Source organism: Mauremys reevesii, linkage group 24 (assembly GCF_016161935.1).
Source record: "Mauremys reevesii isolate NIE-2019 linkage group 24, ASM1616193v1, whole genome shotgun sequence".
NCBI lineage: Eukaryota > Metazoa > Chordata > Testudines > Geoemydidae > Mauremys > Mauremys reevesii.
Window position 1 is genome coordinate 217825 of NC_052646.1, and position 19398 is coordinate 237222.

At 44.4% G+C, this 19398-nt stretch overlaps 1 protein-coding gene across 4 annotated transcripts in view; it reads left to right on the forward strand.

Moving 5' to 3' along the window:
* The window catches only part of LOC120390370 (GON-4-like protein), a 46825-nt gene extending 27665 nt beyond the window's left edge, over nt 1–19160 (forward strand). For 3 of the 4 annotated variants that reach the window (XM_039512981.1, XM_039512980.1, XM_039512983.1), the window contains exons 21-32: nt 474–2210; nt 2788–3049; nt 6507–6688; nt 7092–7289; nt 7746–7889; nt 8369–8512; nt 8834–8953; nt 9302–9415; nt 12652–12859; nt 13782–14610; nt 17031–17133; nt 18709–19160. In XM_039512981.1, the coding sequence (XP_039368915.1) occupies nt 474–2210; nt 2788–3049; nt 6507–6688; nt 7092–7289; nt 7746–7889; nt 8369–8512; nt 8834–8953; nt 9302–9415; nt 12652–12859; nt 13782–14610; nt 17031–17133; nt 18709–18858 (4191 nt within the window). In that variant the 3' untranslated portion in view covers nt 18859–19160. The remainder of the gene's footprint in view (nt 1–473; nt 2211–2787; nt 3050–6506; nt 6689–7091; nt 7290–7745; nt 7890–8368; nt 8513–8833; nt 8954–9301; nt 9416–12651; nt 12860–13781; nt 14611–17030; nt 17134–18708) is intronic. The other variant, XM_039512984.1, reaches the window with a different exon arrangement.
* The last annotated feature ends 238 nt before the right edge of the window (nt 19161–19398 follow it).

Here is a 19398-nt window from a genome sequence, read left to right on the forward strand (position 1 = left end):
CGGGGCCATTATACCTGTAGTACCTAAATGCCTCTCAGCCATTATTTTTTTCTTCGCAACCCCTTGTGTGGAAGGGATGAATCAAAGCACGAAGAAATTAACTGACTTGCCAAGGTCACACTGGAAGTATGTGGCAGAGCCAAGAATTGGACCCAGATCCCCCAAACCCTAGTTCAGGGTTTTATTACATGATCATCCTATTGGGGAATTGATGACACTTGACTCTTGCTAAGAGAGTCTTTACAAACCAGTTTGGAAGAGACACATCAAGGTCATGAACTTTATGATCACATTGCTCCTTCCAGATCGTTACATCCTGTTAGCGTTTACAGTGGGCAGTAAATAAAATATACTTATTCATAAAGTGAATCAAAATAAGTCTCTGCCTCTTGCGCTGGAATAATGTTTTCTGCGTTGCCTGAAGGTGGTAAGGGTCAGGGGACTTAAATAACTGAAGCTCTTTTCTCCTGCAGGCAAGTTTATCCTCCATTCAAAGGGAGCTGAAGCAATTAGCAGAAGATGCTGGGGAGGCAGCAGGTTCACCCAGTGCAGAATCTGCTCTTTTGAGGACAGAAAAAGAAACTTTGGAATCGCAATGTGATGAAAAATACCCTCTGCTCATGCCCAAGGGAATAGTGCTGACACTGAAGCCTCTTGCCAACCGTTTCTCCAGGAGAGCTTGGAGGCGGCAGGGGTCTGCAGCCCTGAAGCCCCTACTCATTCGACCAAGTCCTTGTCTGCAGCCGAGTGCCAACACTATTAATATTCAGAAAGCTGCTGTAAAGTTACCCCAATCAGAAGCTCCTCCTAGCAAAGTTGTGGTTCAAATTCCCCGGTTAATCCAACCAGCTACAATTATGCAGACTATGCCAGGAATGCAGCATTTGAACATCCCTTCAGCAGTGGGAAGTGGCGATTGCTTTGAATTTCAGAGCGTGCTTTCCACTTTACAATCTGATTCCAGAACTTCTCTTCCAGCTGCTATACCACCAGCACTAGTATCCTCAACCCCTGTGACTTTTCAGACAAAAATGATACCAGCATTGACTGCCTCAAAAATCCGCAAACCTTGTGTCCGCAGGGGGCACCAAAAGAAAAAGGGAACAAAATCCACCCCTCTGATAAAGGCTGCCCCTTTGATCCATCCAGCCCCTGTCATCTTTACGGTACCTGCTGCTACAGTGAAAGTGGTTAGTATTGGCAATGGCTGCAATATGATTCAGCCCATAAACACAACAGTTGGCAGGGGCACTCAGGCTATTCCAATTACAACTTTGTTGGTAAATCCCACCACCTTCCCATGCCCATTAAATCAGCCTCTAGTGTCCTCTTCTATTCCTCCCTTGATAGCCTCTCCTAACTCTGTAGGTCTTCCTGCTTCATCAACTGCTGAAGACAAAGAGCAGTTGAATCCAGCCACTTCCCGTCTTGCTGTAAATGATGAAAATTCCTTCCCCATAGCTGAGCCTAAAGTCGAACCCCAAGAGCTTTACTCTTCATGTTCTGCCATCTCCCCCAAGAAGGAACATAGCACAGGTCCTGCTACTCCAGACAATGACAGCCAGGAGAAGGTTAAAGAGAGTGAGTGTTATAGCTGGATAGTTGTGGAGACAATGGAAAAGGCGGCCTTGGAGCCATTACCCGTGGACCTCTTACCTCATCTCGAGGATTTAGGAGAAACAGTGAAAACTGAACCTGAAGATTCCAGTGATGCCCTAGAAGAAACAAACCCAACTCAGGAGAAGAAAAACTTGAATGCTGAAATAAAGGAGGAGTTCATACTGGATCTAGGGCAAGAGCTGGACATGGAGGTCACATCTGAGCATCTGAGTGAACAGAAGGAAATTAAAAAAGAGTGCACGTCCCATCAGGAGAAGGGACGAGAAGTAGAGGCACCCACCCAGGATGAGCAGCAGTTGGAAGACATTGATACGGCTGGGGTGGAAATGAGCCATGAGTCTTCCAAGAATGCCTCTCATTCAACAGATGTTGATGCAGAGTTCAGTAGTCCATTGGGGAAACCAGAGGACTCATCCAGTGTGGATGGTCAGTCTGTAGGGACACCAGCTGGCCCTGAAGCAGTGGGAGAGAAGGACGGACAAGAAGAGGAAGAGGAGGAGGATTTCGATGATTTTACTCAAGATGAGGAGGATGAAGAAGAAATGTCATCAGCATCAGAAGAGTCCGTGCTTTCTGTGCCAGAACTTCAGGTAAAAACGTAGCAGCCTAGATAGTGAATTCTGCAAATGAGATAAAGCCACACTTTTGTGAGAACCATCTCATTGTGTATTTATATGGTGCCAAGAGTGTGCATGGCACATTACAAATTAAAGGACCAACTCTTGTCCTGAGGAGCTTACAGACTAGGTTAGGAGCATAAATTGCAAATGGCCAGGTTTCAATTCTTCTGGAGTTGCAAGGGCTTCCTCAGCTGAGCTTGCTCCTTGTTTGTTCTGCGCACTTTGCAGAAATTATTTTTAATGAGAGTTCCCCAGGATAAAGTAATTCAAAGAAAGCATAAAAAATAGACAAAACTCTACCAAAGAAATACATGCACAGTTTCACACTTGTAAATGAATGTCAGATTACTTTGATTTTAGCAGCCGTGTGGAGGCTGGCAGCTCCCGTTCCTGGGTTAGATGGTATCATGTCACTGTTAATTATGTTAATCATTAGTTGGCAAGAACTAAGTTGATACCTGGGGTTAGTAGTTAGGATTACAAATAAATGAGGAGGTGGTTGAATGGCATACAAGGACTAAAGATTTTTGGGTGCTTTGATCTAAAGGAGACAATGGAAAAACTGACTTGGCTTGCAACAGAGAGGCGTCTGAGCCAGGAGGGAGATTCTGAGGAAGAGAATTCCCAGGAAGAGAACTCAGAGCCAGAAGAGGAAGAGGAGGAGGAGGGAGAAGGGGAAGGAATGGAGAGTTTGCAAAAAGAAGATGAAATGACAGATGAGATAGCTGAAGATTTAGCTGAGGAACCCAAATCTGCCTTCATTTTTACAAAGGTTGCCCCAGAGGCGGAAACCAACAGAATGCCACCAGGTGAGTTAATTATCTCTATATGGAGGTGTGACATTACTCAGGGTACAACCTGGACTGTTGAATAGCTGTGTCCCCTCAATTCTCCAATCTGAGGTGCCTTTTACACTGCTTCACTGTGAGAGCAATCACTCCTGGTCTGTTCACACACAGCCTTCAGCATGTAAATTACTCTAACTATACTGTATGAGTGCTATGGCCAGCCACTCTTGAGTTACACTGTTGTGGAGCAACACCAAGCAAATTCCTAGTCACAGACTTTCCCCCAGAAACGTGCATCTTGTACTGCTTAGCCCTCTACTGGACGACACAAGCTCATATAAAGTCTGTCATTTTATTAATAGAAAATATGCACAAATCCTCTTATCTTAAATGGAGTTTCCCAGACACTTCAGTCCAAGGACACTGGTTTAGATAAAACAGTAAAGTATCTTTCTATAATATTACAAGTAATGAGGCATAAAAAGTCAGAATTGGTAATAAGAAAATAAAAGTAAAAGGTAACTAACACCTATCTTAACAAGCTAAGTGAATTTTACACAAAAGTCTCTCACCACATGCTTCAGCAGTTTTACTGGCTGAATTTCTTTCAGACAGCATCCTTCCCTCAGTCCAAAGCTGTTTCTTTATTCCTCAGATGTTGTGGCCACCATGGGTAGAAAGAAAGAGAGGAATAACTTGGGGGATCTGTTCCCCATTCTTATGCTTTTTTTCTCTTCTTTGAGAATCATCTCCATCTGAGGTTCAGGAGACAAAGTCTGTGGTGATTGGAACCTCCTGAGTGTGTGTGTATGTATAGTGTGTATGAGATATATATTGTGTGCGCGCGCCCAGGTGAGTATAGTTACAAAATCATTCACAAGCAGCTCTATAGTGTTAATAAAACCCATTCCATGCTCTTCTTATGACATTGACTTGATGTGAAACTGAATCTCATTACATCTCAATTGAGCATGTCCTCAGAAGGAAACTCATTCCAAGGCTTCTTAGGTTGAGATCACTATAATCTGCAGGCAAGGAATCACTATAATCTGGAGGCTAATTAAATACTTTGCTAAAGCCAGGCACATTTTGCAGAGAGCACATTAGCCAGGGTTTGTTTTTATCCAAATGCTTTCTTGCTACTCTGTAGTGGGATCAAATGTAACAGCTGGGCTGCTAACCCTAGGCCAACCCAGGGGAAGGAGTAAAGGGGAGCCGAAATCAAGATAGCTACACCTTTTATCTTACTATGGAGCAGTGAGAAAACACATTTGGTTAAAAACAAGCCCTGGCTAATATGCTGCTCTCTCCAAAGTGCACCTGGCTTTAGTAAAGCATTTAATTAGCCTCCTCCAACTTCTTTTCCTTGCCTGCAGATTTTAGTGATCTCAGCCCAAGAAGCCCTGGAATGTGATTCCTTCCGAGGACATGTTCAGTTGAGACATAATGAGATTGACCTGGAGTGCAACAGAATGTAGTAAGAGCATGGAATGGATTTTATTAACATTATTGAGCTGCTTGAGAATGATTTTTTGACTATGCATATTGGTGACTTTTTTTTCTCTGAATGTCACTGTAATCAGCAGTGAAAGTTGCTAGATTTGTCACTGGTTACTTTGACACTTATTTCTTCACTAGGAAGTCAAATAAATTTGTTAGTCTTTAAGGTGCCACAAGTACTCCTGTTTTTTTTTTTACTAAATCTATTGACAAAGTAGCTAAGTTGGCAACACTTAACCAGGTGATAGTCCATTTGATTTTGTTGACACCTGGCTGAGGCATCAGTTTGCCTTTTGTCTCTGAGGAACTGGTTTGTGGCTGCTTTTCTAAACGTGGAACATGTCTTAGTAATGTCATAGAGTAGAATTTTATAACTTTACATATAGTGTTACCACATGTATTTTACCAGGACAATCCTGAGCAGCAATTTATTGAGTTTTCAAGCGATACCTCACAAGGTTTACCTTATACAAAATTTATCATAGTCTTGTAAAAGGGATGAACATAGGGGTGCAGACTGTCATGGTGCGGAAACAGAACTGGTCTGCTGCAGCAAAACAACAAGTGTGTAATTTCCTCATGGTTTAACAGTGTTGCCTTGCTTTTGGAAAAGAGGCTTTGAGAAACAAGAGTCTACAAAAACAGTTCTCTGCATCCCCTCCTATCTATCCACTTGCAGTGCAGTTATACTCTGAAATCTGACTGCAAAAATGAGATTGTGGGGTTCTGTGGTCTCTTTCAGGCCTTTATGGGTCATATTGTTTGAATGTACAAGTCACAAGATGAGTTTTCCGGTGGCTCATCCTGGGAACTGAAAAGTGATTGGGATTCTTTCTTCATCAGACATCACTGATGATAAAGATTCTGCAGTCAGAATGGAGTTGCTTATTCTGTGTAATTCAGAATAGAATCCAGATACGTTAGCAACAAAGCAGAATCTGCTAGTGGGACTAAAAAAGTCCCCATGTAAGTGAAGTCGGTAAGCAGGACTCAAAACCACAGGGTTTAGGAATGGGGAGGAAGATTGAGCTAGCAATGCTGAAAATAATCCTAAATCCAGCAGATCTGTGGGCTTCTGGCATATTTTTTTTTAATTTGTTTTCCAAAAGCAAGACCGCGCCTTCCCAGATTGTGAAGCAGGCCCAGGAAGAGGCGGAGACCTAGACCCTCATGAATAATAATAATAATAATACCACCTAGATTTTTATATAGAGCTTTTCATCAGTTGATTTCACAGCACTTCACAGTCTTTACTGTAGTTATCCTCATGACACTCATGTGAAGTATGGAAGCGTTCTTATTCCCCTGTTACAGATGGGGAATGAGCCACAGAGAGGTTAAGTGACTTGTCCAAGATCACATGGGAAACCTGTGGTAGAGCAGGAAACGGAATCTGTCTCTCCTAAGTTCTAGACAAGTGCCCTCATCACTGAAGCATCTTTCCTACTCTTCATTCCTTGTGATACGAGCTCTGTTGTGCCCTGACTCTCCAAAATAGGAGAATGTGAGGCATATTAGTAACAGGGATCAGATGTACTGTACTCAGTTCATTCAGTCTCTGCATCAAGGCCTTGGCCTGGTCTTTATCTCATGGTCTCTGCTAACTGGGTGTATTTGAGCTGTAAGTTTGGAAAGGATTCAGTGACCGTGAAAATGAGGCAAGTGTTTCCACACTCTAATGAAGAAATCTGTTCAGCTGACTCAGTGGGATAAGGATACTCAATAAAATTTATAATACACAGTTCACTTCTCTTTACATTCATTTTCTGTGGTCTCCCACAAAATAAAGGGGAGCTTATATGACCCACAAACACATTCCTTGCTCTGGCAGGACATGAGTATGTCTGTGGGTCAGGGCCTAATGATGAATAAAAGGAAGGGAACCCTTTCCTGGCAGTTAGTATGGTCCACAGCACCAACATCGACGGGTTTTGCATTTCCCTGGAATGAGGAATTTGCATGGGGACTGTGCTTTCAGATGAGAATGTGAAAGTGCCTGGGAAAAACAGGAACTCCCAGAGAGCCAGGAATAAGAGGGGACGGACTCGTGCCAGCAAAGACACCTCCAAGTTGCTGCTGCTGTATGATGAGGAGATTCTGGAGAGAGACCCTCTCAGGGAACAGAAGGATTTGGCATTTGCACAGGCCTATCTGAACAGGGTAAGAACGAACAGGCTGACCTTAGAGCTTTGTCATCAGACAGAACGTGAGTCTGGTATTTCTATTAAAATAAAGAAAATCAAAATGCTGGCATTTCCAGTTATCATTTCCTGATAAATGTTTCCTGTGTAACAGAATTAACACCTGAGCCACTTAGCTGAAGAATCCATCCAGATCTGATGTGTTTCCAAAATTTGTAACCCACTTGGGATCACTTCTGTCTCTTGTGACCATTCCATGCTCCTGAATCTAGAGAATAATTAGTTTGTTGGTACAGCAATTTGAAAATGCGAAGTAATGTAGAAGCACTGAGTATTGAAGAAGCTATTGAATTAACTTTTCTTTCCTCCTGAGTTTTCATAAGCGGGGAGAAAGTCTCATAACTGTCTGATGCGCTTTGCAGGTGCGCGAAGCTTTGCGGAATGTGCCTGGGAAGTATGAAGACTTCCTTCGTGTTATCTATGAGTTTGAGACCAGCACCCACAAGCCAACTGCCGTGGATCTGTATTCCACTCTCCAGATCCTCCTGCAGGAGTGGCCACAGCTGCTCACAGACTTTGCTGCCTTTCTTTTGCCTGAGCAAGCTCTGGAGTGTGGATTGGTAGGTAAAAGGGAAGAAGCAAACAGAGTTTGAGAAGACAAATTTAGTGAACCTTGCAGGAATGGAGGAAGAATTAAGTATAGAGGCAGGGATAAATTGGATGGAGGTGCTAATTATTTAGTTAACTTTTCCATAAAATCTTCCACAGTGGAGGAATGCTGCAGCATGATGCACAGCTACAGCCTTCCGTAACTTAGTATATCTGTAAATTTAAAAATCTAAACTGTTTTCAGTAAACATGTGGCCTCGTTTAACTTTTGCACTGCACCTCTTAAGCCGTTAGGGATTTGAAACCAGTTTTCTGTTTGAGGCCTGCAGTCTGTAGTCCAAAGTGAGTTGTAAAACTCTTGGCTGGAGCGGATATACTTTACATAGCTTCTCAAAGCAGATCAGAAATGCCTGTAAATATAGATTGGTGTATCCGGAGTGAAAAGATCCTCCTTGTTCTCTGATCAGTTTGAAGAGCAGCAAGCATTTGACAAAAGCCGGAAGTTCCTCAGGCAGCTGGAAATCTGCTTTGCTGAAAATCCCACTCACCATCAAAAGATCATCAAAGTGCTGCAAAGCTGTGCAGACTGCCTCCCCCAGGACATTGCAGAGGTAACCAAACTTCTATATATTCCCCTCCCCCTCAGCCAGCCCTGAGAATGCAGAGGTACATACCCCATAGCGCTTTCCCCTCTGACTTCCAGATTGCAGTGGTGTAACCAGCTCTGATATACACCCCCCCCCCCGCCATCTGGAGTAAGAGCAGAGAGAACTGATCTATCATTACCTGCACAAGATTGTACAGCTAATTGGCCCCTATGTATCTTCTCTTTCCCACCTTGCTTTTATTACCCTGCAGGTTGATGCTTTAGTTTGTCTCAAGTAACCTCTCCCTAAGATTTCTGGGGAGATTCTTCAGTGCCAGGATGATTCCTGGAAGTACTCTGATCCAAAAATGAAATACAGTACAGGTGGTAACATTGAGCCTGAGCTTTTGTGTTTGTTTCTAGCAAAGGGTCTTGTTTGTTGTGCAGACCTTGAAGCCATTGCCATGTTCCACCATTATCTTACTCCAGAGTTTTCTCCCACAGTTGAAGACCCAGATGTGGCAGCTGCTGAAAGGACATGACCACCTGCAGGATGAATTCTCCATCTTCTTTGATCATTTACGTCCATCAGCCAGCCGCATGGGACACTTTGAGGAGATCAACTGGACAGAGGAGAAAGAGTATGAGGTGGAGACCCTTTCTCTAAACTAGGAGAGAGAAGTAGGAAGGCTTGGATCCCTCAGACTGAGAGTCTTAATAGGGAGGCGACAGACCCAGAAAGGAAGAAATGGGATAAAGATCTGGGATTGTGGGTGGCTGGAGATGGTCGGGGTGGAAAATTCAAATTCTTTCAGCACTTGTTACTTTTGACATTATTGTGAACTTGTCACGCTGCCCTGAAATGGGGCTTGATGCAAAGAAAGCCCTTTGTAGGAGAGAGTATGAAAGGTCAGTATACTGAAAGCTCCCCTTGCCGTACTGGTAACACAGCCTCTGTGCTTCTTTTAGTTTGATGGGTTTGAAGAGGTGTCCTTACCAGATGTAGAAGAGGAGGAGGAAACCCCCAAGATGCACACAGCCTCGAAAAATAAAAAGAGGAAAGAGATTGGAGGCCAGAACAATGACAAGGTGGGACTGGGATATCTGACTAGCCCTCAGCATATGGCCTCTTCCATACTCCAGGCAAATACATGTCTAGGAAGACAAATGTCTGTAGAAATGGTCCTAGTCTGTAAAGAGTTAGGCAACAGGATGAAAGAGATTAAAATGCTTCTGCCCAAAACTTCAGCTGCTTTGATCTCTGTTGGCAGTTTACTTGCTTTAGTTCTCCCTGGGGGGTGTCAGACTGGCCCTGCTCTGGCTCTTTTTGTGGACTGGCCAGCCTGTGACTTGCTTCTGTTTGGTGTGTATGTGTTATCTGTGCAGTGCTCTGTGTGGATCAGGAAAGTCCATGTCAGCTGGTGTGTTTATTTCCAGGAGATGGAGTGGGTGGATGGGGTGAAGGAATGTTCGTGCTCCTGCCATGAAGGGAGCAGTGACCCCAAACTAAAGAAGAGCAAGAGGAGGACCTGCAGCCATTCCAGCTGTAAGGTCAGTTGAAGGGGGCTGAGCACTGGGATGGTGGGGGCAAGGAACAGTTGTAAGGTGTATCTTATTGTATGGTGTCTGTTAATTCACCCAGGCTTGTTCTTCCTGTCTCCAGATTGTAATGTATTATAACTAGGGCTGTTGATTAATCGCAGTTAACTCATGTGACTAACTAAAAAAAAATTAATCGCAATTAAAAACATTAATTGCGATTAATTGCACTGTTATACAATAGAATAACAATTGAAATTTATTAAATATTTTTGTATGTTTTTCTACATTTTCATATATCTATTTCATTTACAACACAGAATACAAAATATACAGTGCTCACTTTATATTATTTTTATTACAAATATTTGCACTGTAAAAATGATACAGAAGAAACAGTATTTTTCAATTCACCTCAGACAGGTACTGTAATGCAGTCTCTTTATCACGAAAGTGCAACTTACAAATGTAGGGTTTTTTGTTACATAACTGCACTCAAAAACAAAACAATGTAAAACTTTAGCATGTACAAATCCACTTAATCCTACTTCTTGTTCAGCCAATCGCTAAGAAAAACAAGGTTGTTTACATTTAGGGAGATAATGCTGCCCACTTCTTAATTACAATGTCACTTGAAAGTGAGAACATGCGTTCGCATGGCATTGTTGTAGCTGGCGTCGCAAAAATTTTTCGTGCAAGATGCGCTAAATATTCATATGCCTCTTCATGCTTCGGCCATCGTTCCAGAGGACATGCTTCCATGCTGATGATGCTCATTAAAAAAAATAATGCGCTAATTAAATTTGTGACTGAACTTCTTGGGGGAGAATTGTATGTCTCCTGCTCTGTTTTACCTGCATTTTGCCATATGTTGTAGCAGTTTTGAATGATGACCCAGCACATGCTCATTTTAAGAAGACTTTCACTGCAAATTTGACAAAATGAAAAGAAGATACCAATGTGAAATTTCTAAAGATAGCTACAGCACTCAACCCAAGATTTAAGAATCTGAAGTGCCTTCCAAAATAGAGGGATGAGGTGTGGAGCATGCTTTCAGAAATCTTAAAAGAGCAACACTCTGATTCGGAAACTACAGAACCCAAACCACCAAAAAAGAAAATCAACCTTCTGCTGGTGGCATCTGACTCATGATGATGAAAATGAACATGTCATTCCACACTGCTTTGGATTATCGAGCAGAACCCGTCAGCAGCATGGACATATGTCATCTGGAATGGTGGTTAAAGCATCAAGGGACATATGAATTTTAAGCGCATCTGGCATGTAAATATCTTGCGACGCCAGTTACAACAGTGCCATGTGAATGCCTGTTCTCACTTTCAGGTGACGTCGTAATTAAGAAATGGGCAGCGTTATCTCCCATAAATGTAAACAAACTTGTTTGAGCGATTGGCTGAACAAGAAGTAGGACTGAATGGACTTGTAGGCGGTAAAGTTTTACACTGATTTTATTTTTGAATTCAGGTTTTTTTGTACATAATTCTACATTTGTAATTTCAGCTTTCATGATAGAGATTGCACTACAGTACTTGTATTAGGTGAATTGAAAAATACGATTTCTTCTGTTTTTTTTACAGTGCAAATATTTGTAATAAAAAATAAATACAAAATGAGCACTGTACATTTTGTATTCTGTGTTGTAATTAAAATCAATATATTTGAAAAATGTAGAAAACATCCAAAAATATTTAAATAAATGGTATTCTATCGTTTAACAGCACGATTTATGCTGTTAAACAATAGAATAATTAATCACAATTAATGTTTTTAATCGCCTGACAGTCCTAATTAAAACAAACATCCAAAGGGGAACCACCAAAATAAGCACCTCCCTCTTATGAGCTCTAACTGTGCTAACCTTTCTCTTCCCATACGCCTTCCATTCTCTTCTCTTTTACTACCCCTCCCTTGCTGTGTTACATAACTGAGATTTTTGCGCTCTTTCAGGACAGGTAAGATGGTGTGGAGGAAGCTTGCTTAGACACTATGTGAGCTGAACCTTTATCTGTTCATGGATATAGAAGTTTGGTTTCCTAAAGACAAAGTACATAAATCACTAAGTTGAAGGCTGAGTCTGGACTGAGGGATAGTGAGGGTTCTAGGAAAACGCGGTCTAGATTAATTTATTCTAAGAATGGGTGCACAACTGGTTGAAAGACTAGTCAAGGAGTAGTTATCAGTGGCTTGCTGTCAAACTGGGAGAGTGTATCTAGCGGGGTCTCTCAGGTCAGTCCTCGGTCTGATATTATTCAATATTTTCATTAATGACTTGGATAATGGAGTGGAGAGTATGCTTATCGAATTTGCAGATGACATGAAGCTGGGAGGGGTTACAAGTACTCGGGAGGAGAGGACGATTTCAACAGGATCTTGACAAATTGGAGAATTGTTCAGAAATCAAGATGAAATTAAAAAAAAAACTAGTGCAAAGTACTACTCTTAGGATGCAAAAATCAAACACAGATGCAAAATGGTGAATAATGGAGGCAGTAGTACTGATGAAAAGGATCTGAGTGTTATAGTGGCTCACAAAGTGACTATGAATCAACAATGTAATGCAGTTGCTAATATCATTCTGGGGTATGTTAAGAGGAGTGTCATATGCAAGACATGGGAAGTAATTGTTCCACACTACTCAGTATTGAGGAGGCCTCAATCAGAGTACTATGACCAGTTCTGGGACCACACTTAACATGTGGACAAATTGGAGAGAGTCCAGAGGAGAGCAACAAAAATGATAAAAGATTTAGAAAACTTGATCTGTGAGGAAAGGTTAAAAAAAACAGGGCAGGTTTAGTGTTAAGAAAAGAAGTCTGAGTGGGGACCTAATAACAGTCTTCAAATATGTTTAGAGCTGTTGTAATCAATTGTTCTTCCTGTCCACTAAAGGTAGGACAAGAAGTAATTGGCTTAATCTGTAACAAGGGAGATCTAGGTTAGATGTTTGGAAAAACTTTTATTGATAAGGGAAGTTAAGATCTGAAATAGGCTTCTAAGAGAGTCTGTGGAATCCCCATCATGTAGGTTTCTAAGACCAGGTTGGACAAACCCGTGTCAGGGATAGTCTAAGTTTACTTTGTCCTACCTCAGTTCAGGGGCTGGACTTCCTGAGGGCCCTTCCAGCCCCATTGTTTCTATGATTCTACACAAGAGCTGTGGTACTATGGGTTGGTCAGATACTCTGAGAGTCTGTTTGTAATCTCTGAAGTTCTTATTCTGATCTTCAGGTGTGCGATAGCAAATCCTATAAAAATAAAGATTCTCAAGAGCTCACTAACAGCCTGACTCAACGAGAGTTGAGCCCTCAGCCTGAAGAAAAGGAGCTTGGGACATGTAAGGAGCCTGCAGAGGAGTCTCTGGAGTACAGGGATGAAGTGGAGAATGGCCAGAGCAGAACAAAAACCATGTCTAGGAAAGCAGACTCCCTGGCTTCAGGTCTGTGAATGTCATATGCATGGGCAGCTGTCACTGTGTAAATTGTGCAGACAAATTGAGATGGGTCTTAAGTGTCATCTAAATGCAAATTCATTGAGGTTAAAATGAGGATGATTAGAAATAGTTGTTAATTCAGCTCCTTCCATGTGCCTCCCCTTGGTTGTAGGTGGCCTAAATACCCACTCTACGAGTATACTTGCCCCCATGTCAGTCATCTTAGCCCACCTGGACAAAGAGCCCCCATCAAATCTAAACTATTCTGATGGATTGTTCGTGGAACTCTCCCCTCCACGGGACTGGAGAGCCTTCCTGACACCTCCACAAAATTACTAACTTATGTAAGATCTCCTTGCCGGCACACTTTTCCCTGCAGTTCCATCTATCCAGAGTACTTGTTTAGTTATTCTCCCTCCCCTGATCTTAACACAACAATTCAAACCAACCTCCTCCCAGCCTTCCTTTAAATTATCTCCTCCTCAGTTACCTTCCCTTCTGTCTGACACACACAAAATACACAGGATGACTGGCAGTGTAAATACACTAAGGGGGCATACCCCTCCTGTCCATAAGTGCAGTTGGATTACAACTTGCTGGGGATGCCTAGCATATATGGAGCTGCCATCTTGTTTTCCATGTTTTACTATTAAGGGGTAGGCAGCACCTAGTCCACATTGGGATACTAGCATGTGTAACACCTTTTTACAGGCACGGGATATTCAGAGCCTCGCTAGCTGTGATTTACCTCTGCACCCAGCACTCTTACATAGTAACATACGTAGGGAAACTGCACTGGGGAGTGATCTGTGCAAAGCACAGCAGAGGTTAAAACTGTATTCTCTGGCTTACAGCACTTTGTGCTCCAATCTAAAATCTCTGTCCTTCAGAAGTTCCTCCTACTAATCTTGTGGGGTGTTTTGGGCAGGATCTCAACTAGAAGGACAGTTGATCTGCTGCAGAGGCGTGTCTTCTGAAGGAGGATTGCCAAATAGCAGGGTCCTAGAACTGAGCTCTACAGGAAGCCCTCTGTGCTCTGCAAAAGCTGGGGTCACTGCTGTTGTGGACACTGCAAAAGAAAGTCAAACTGGAATTGCTGACTCTGGATTTAATATAAAGCTGCCTCAACAGAACAAACGCAACCCTTATGGTCTAGGAAGTTATAGTGAGACCAGATTAAACCAGAGACAAGGAGGGACTGGTGAGGGTTCCCTTGGCCTTGCCAAGCATGTTTTAGGGTCTGATTCAGCTACAAGGACAGGCTGCATGGGAGCTGATCATTTGCCTGGAAGGAGCTTGCAACAGAATGTAGCCCTTCAGTTCAAGTCATCAGTTAAACCTGGACATGCTCCTTCAAAATCAGGAGGGAGAGAAATGGAGAGATTGTCTTTCCCTCTGAAAGGAAAACCTGAAGTGAGGAGGAATTGGTTGGGAGCAGTTAGAAAACTCAGGATGAAGATACTGGATAAGAGCTCCCACTTGCAGGTCCCCAGTGATCGTATACTATCAGAAGCAGATGGTACTGGCTGCATTGGAGTCTCTCCTTTTGACCAGGAATCACAGAGCAGATTAAAGTCAAATAAAAGTAACTGCTGCTTTGAGGTGCACAAACAGTCTGAAGAGCTGGAATGTAGAGCAGTTCCTTCCGACATGGGGCAAAGGGAAGATGAGCAGCAGCAGAAAATCATGGAAGCCACCGTGTGTGCAAAGAATAGCAAAGTCAGCTCTACTGGGGAGAAGGTTGTTCTCTGGACCAGGTATGTCCTCGTGCATCATATTTTATGTTCCTGTTATAGTGTGTCTGCAGTGGCTCATCTCTCAGCTGCTGTAGTTTCCCTTTTTTCCATCTTGCTGTCTCCCATTCCTGATGTCTTTCCTTGTGTCTTCTTATCTTCATCTTGTTCTCTAGTCTAGTTTCTTACTGGAGCAGCCCAGAACAGCAGCATAACACTTTTCATCCCAGCTGTTAAACATACTGCCTTGTCTCAGGCAGGTTCTAATAATAAGTCCAATACTTTGAGCTGGGAAAGAAGAGGATTTTCTCTAGGAGCTCCCCTGCGCATGGGCAGCATGTGAACTGCTGGCTGGGGGAGGCTAGTCCCACCCCTTCTGCCCAGGGCCCCACCAGAGCCAAGCACCCCCTTCCCTCCCCCCCACCGCAGCCACCGGCCCAGTCCCACAGCTAGCCCCCCAGTCACAAAGGAGCGCTGGGAGGGCAGGCGGCCCCAGCCTTGGGTGGGGTGGGCACATGGGCAGTGCGTGGCCCCAACCCCAGAGCATTGGGGGGCTGGACTCAGAGCTGGGAGGACTACTGGAGCCACAGCCGCACTCAGGGAGCATCATGGCAGGGGTGGGGTTATACCTGGCTATTTGGGGAGGCAACACCTCCCCTTCCTATGCAACCCGCTGCTTATGCACCTGCCCAAGAAAGGCTAAGCACAATGCCTGAAGCTGGCCATCACCAGTGTGTGGCAGCTCTTGAGACACACACTTAGGCATCTTCATGGCTCTCACCCTAAGTCCTAGTTTTAGGCACATCTGCTGTTCATGAAACGCTTGCTTGCTGTCGCCTAACTCTTGCACCTAAATTTACTCGGTGCCCAACTGTTTGTTTTTCCTTGGGCCATGTGTGCTGCAGCCTCACTCTAGGCAGTGAGGCACCTGTCTCCTGCATATACATATACACTGCTGCCCTATTATAGGCATCTAGACACCTGTGTCCCACCTAAGCCTCAGCGTCATTCACAAACAACGAAAAATAGGTGTGTGGCTGCCCAAGTTGTAGGCAGGGGACCCAATGTGGTAGGTCACTGTGACGGAGTAGGGAGTGGGGTGGATTGACCTGGGAATGTTGCATGGGAGTTTTACTGAGACTGTCTGCATTGGTGATGGGATACCATGGTGATACCTGAGCATGTAACCTGAGCCCAGGAGGGGGATTGGAGCCAGGTGACACCTTTTGCCCCGGAAACTGGACAAAGGCTGGGGGAGGAGCCGGGGGTGGTGGCTGGAGGAGACGGCTGGAGGGGTTTCAGTTTTAGAGCTGGCTGGGGAAGCGGAGGGAACTCCAAAGCTGAGGGATGAGCTCCCTACCCCCCTGGGGATCTGACTGAGGGGTCCTGGCTGTACCTACAAGCCCTGCTTGGGACTGGGTTCCTGTCGTCTAATAAACCTTCTGTGTTACTGGCTGGCTGAGAGTCCCGGTGAATCGCAGGAAGTGGGGGTGCAGGGCCCTGACTTCCCTACACTCTGTGACAGTTGCCTCTGAGCATGCCTATGAGATCCAGCCTCTCTGGTGAGTTCATACATAGCCTTGGCGGGAGGATCTCCCTTATAATCTTTAGCCTAGGGGCCAGGATACTCACCCACAATGTTAGCAATCTTTACTTCGTCTCCTGTCCTCCTAAGGGAGAAGGAATATGAACAGGGATTTGCCACCTCACAGTTGAGTACCCTAACAACTAGGCTATGGACTATGCTGATGTAGCACACCCTCAGTCTCTCCTATTGAAGTTCCACGTTAATTAAACTATGAAATACTTAAACTAAGCTAGAGAATGTAAGAGACACTCCATAGCCGAGCCTAGCACACTTGTGTGAGGTGGGAGAGCCCTGCTCAAATCACTTCTCCCTCAGAAGGGGAAGAGGGGGTGCCTCCTATATTTTGGATGAGTACCTTATTCACTAAGCTAAAGATTCCAAGGGCAGTCTTGTCCCTTTTCACGCCCCCCCCCCCAGCTGTTTTATTTCAAATTCTGTACACAATTTGAGCAGCCAAGCACCAATCTTTTCCATTGTGTGGCTCACTAGCAGAGCTAGATGTCTTCTGTGCAGCCCAGACTTGTTTTCCTATCTCGGAAAGAGCTCTGGTTGGTATTTCCCAGTGGGTAGTTTAGGTGGCTCCTGGCCTATTGTGCTGGCTTTGTGAGGTGCAGTCAAAGGTCCCCCATAGGTGACTAACTTGGGCTTTGGGGATTGCAGAGTTGTTCCTGTGATTTTTTCTAAGCACCTAAAGTTAGACACCATGATGCTCAGCATTGCAACAACCTGAGTCCCTTTGTGCATCCCACCCCGAAGTACACTGGTGGGTTTTTTTTTTCATACTTGAGGCAGCTGTAGGGTCAGTCTCTTCCTCCTGCTCCAAGCTGTGTCCATAACTGTGGTGCATTGCTTACAGGGAGGCCGACCGTGTCATTCTTACCACCTGCCAGGAGCGAGGAGCCCACCTGGAAACCTTCAGTGCCATCTCACAGGAACTGGGCAATAAAACTGCTAGTGAGGTAAGTGCTTGTATGTGAGAGGGGTGAAGATAATTTTGAAAGCTGTTAAGGGGTTTGCAAACTGGGGGTGTCATGAGATTATGTGGGGTTGGGGGTTGAGCTGTCAGCCTCCACCCCCAAAACCTGCTTTGTCTCCAGCATTTATAATAGTATTCACTAGAAAAAAGTCACACTCAGAGGCTTGGTGTGTGAAAGGGGTCACAATACAATATTTTGAGCACCACTGCTTAATGTAGTGGCTTTCAAACGGTGGGTCATAGCGACTCTGGCCAGCACTGCCAACCTGGCTGTTAAAAGTCCTGTTGGTGGTGCTGTCCAGCTAAGGCAGGCTAGTCCCTACCTGTTCTAACACTGCGCTGTGCCCCAGAACTGGCCAGCAGCAGGGCCAGCTCCTAGGCAGGGGGGGCCATGGGGCTCTGTGCACTGCCCCCACCCCAAGCACTGGCTCTGCACTCCCATTGGCTGGGAAGCTCAGCGGGTGAGAGCTGCTTGCCTGCCTCCGCCTAGGAGTCGGACCTGTTGCTGACCGCTTCTGGGATGCAGCGTGGTCCTTGATGCCAGACAGGTGGGAAGCCTGCCTCTGCACCCCAGCTGCACTGCTGATGGGGAGATGCCAGAGTAAGCCTGTACCCCAGCCCTGAGCCCCCCCCCCAAGCCCCTCATCTCTGGCTCCACCCCAGAGCTCCCTCCTATACCCTGAACCCCTCATTCCTATCACCACCCTGCAGGCCTCACCCCTGGACTTTTTTTTTTTTTATAATTGGAGATAGGTATATCTCCTAGAACTGGAAGGGACCTTGAAAGGTCATCAAGTCCAGCCCCCTGCCTTCACTAGCAGGACCAATTTTTGCCCCAGATCCCTAAGTGGCCCCCTCAAGGATTGAACTCTCAACCCTGGGTTTAGCAGGCCAATGCTCAAACCACTGAGCTATCCCTCGCCCCCTTCTGCCCCAGCCCCAAGCCCCTCTCACACTCCAAACCCCCCAGCTCCGTTGAGTCATGACCATCAACAATTTTCTTCAACTGAGGTACCAGAAAAAAAGTTTGAAAACCACTGGCTTAAGGGACTGAGAGATGGTTACTGCATTAGGCTTGGCACCCAAGCTACCTTGTGCCACAAAATGGAAAAAAAAAAAATCCACCTTCATAGCTTATGGGTTGGTGCAGAAGAGTGTTGGGACTAATTGCACAAGGTTTTGGAATTTAGGATGGTGGTGCACTGGCAGAGTTGGGAGGTGTGAGCTGTTCAGAGCTATAACCCCTGTGGTGTTTCCCACCATCAATATACTAGGCTGATTGTGTAAAGGCTTTGCCTTAAGGAAGCTCTGTGATGTTCCACACAGTTTGCTATTAACACTAGATAATTAGCTCAGCTCTGTAACTTGACTGCTTGGTGTCCAAGATTTTTAAAATGATTCCTGGGTCCTTCATTTCTTTCTCCTTTGATGGGACTGGAGCATGTTAAATGCTTCTGCTTTCACAGTAATATCCAATCTTGGTGTTATGGATGGGTGGGACCTACAGACCTCAGTGCATGAGCCATTTAATCTCAACTCTCTCTCTCTATATGGTCAGGTGTCCCACCGGTTCAGGGAATTGATGAGGCTCTTCCATACATCCTGTGATGGAAGCTCTGAGGATGAGGAAGATGCAACAAGCACCAGCAATACTGACCAGCTGTCAGATAAGGATCTGCTCCTCTCTGAAGAAGAACAGGATGACTAAACTACACTTGTGGGGTCATTAGGTACTAGCCAGTTTGCTGGTAGAGGCAGGAATATTTGCACAGGACTGTAACTTAAAATGGCACCTTACTTTTTGGGATAATCTTGCTACATATGTAACCAACTAAATTTCATTTCTAGAGGAGCACAGGTCTAATGTTTGACACAAAATTAGTAGGATAATGTTACCCTGACAGCTTTTCATTCTGCAAATGTGATCTGCATGACTAAAAAGGGGAAAGTTTAGAAAGTCTCCATTGGGGCTAGGCCCTGCCTCTCTGTGTAATAAAGATTTAAATTGAACATCCTAGTGATTTATTGCAGATACAGCAGTAAAAAACTTGTAATTATTGTATCATAAGCTGTGTCCTGTTTTCAGGTGAAGTAAATGCTTTCCCACTCAAATTTTGTAAATTTCATTGTCCCCTTTTTTATATCTGGAAAGGCTATAAGCTGAAATGATCTATGGTTATTGTTCAGTCTCATTTTAAAGCATAACAAACCCCATTCTGTTGTGATAAATGATGGACACTGCTGCTGT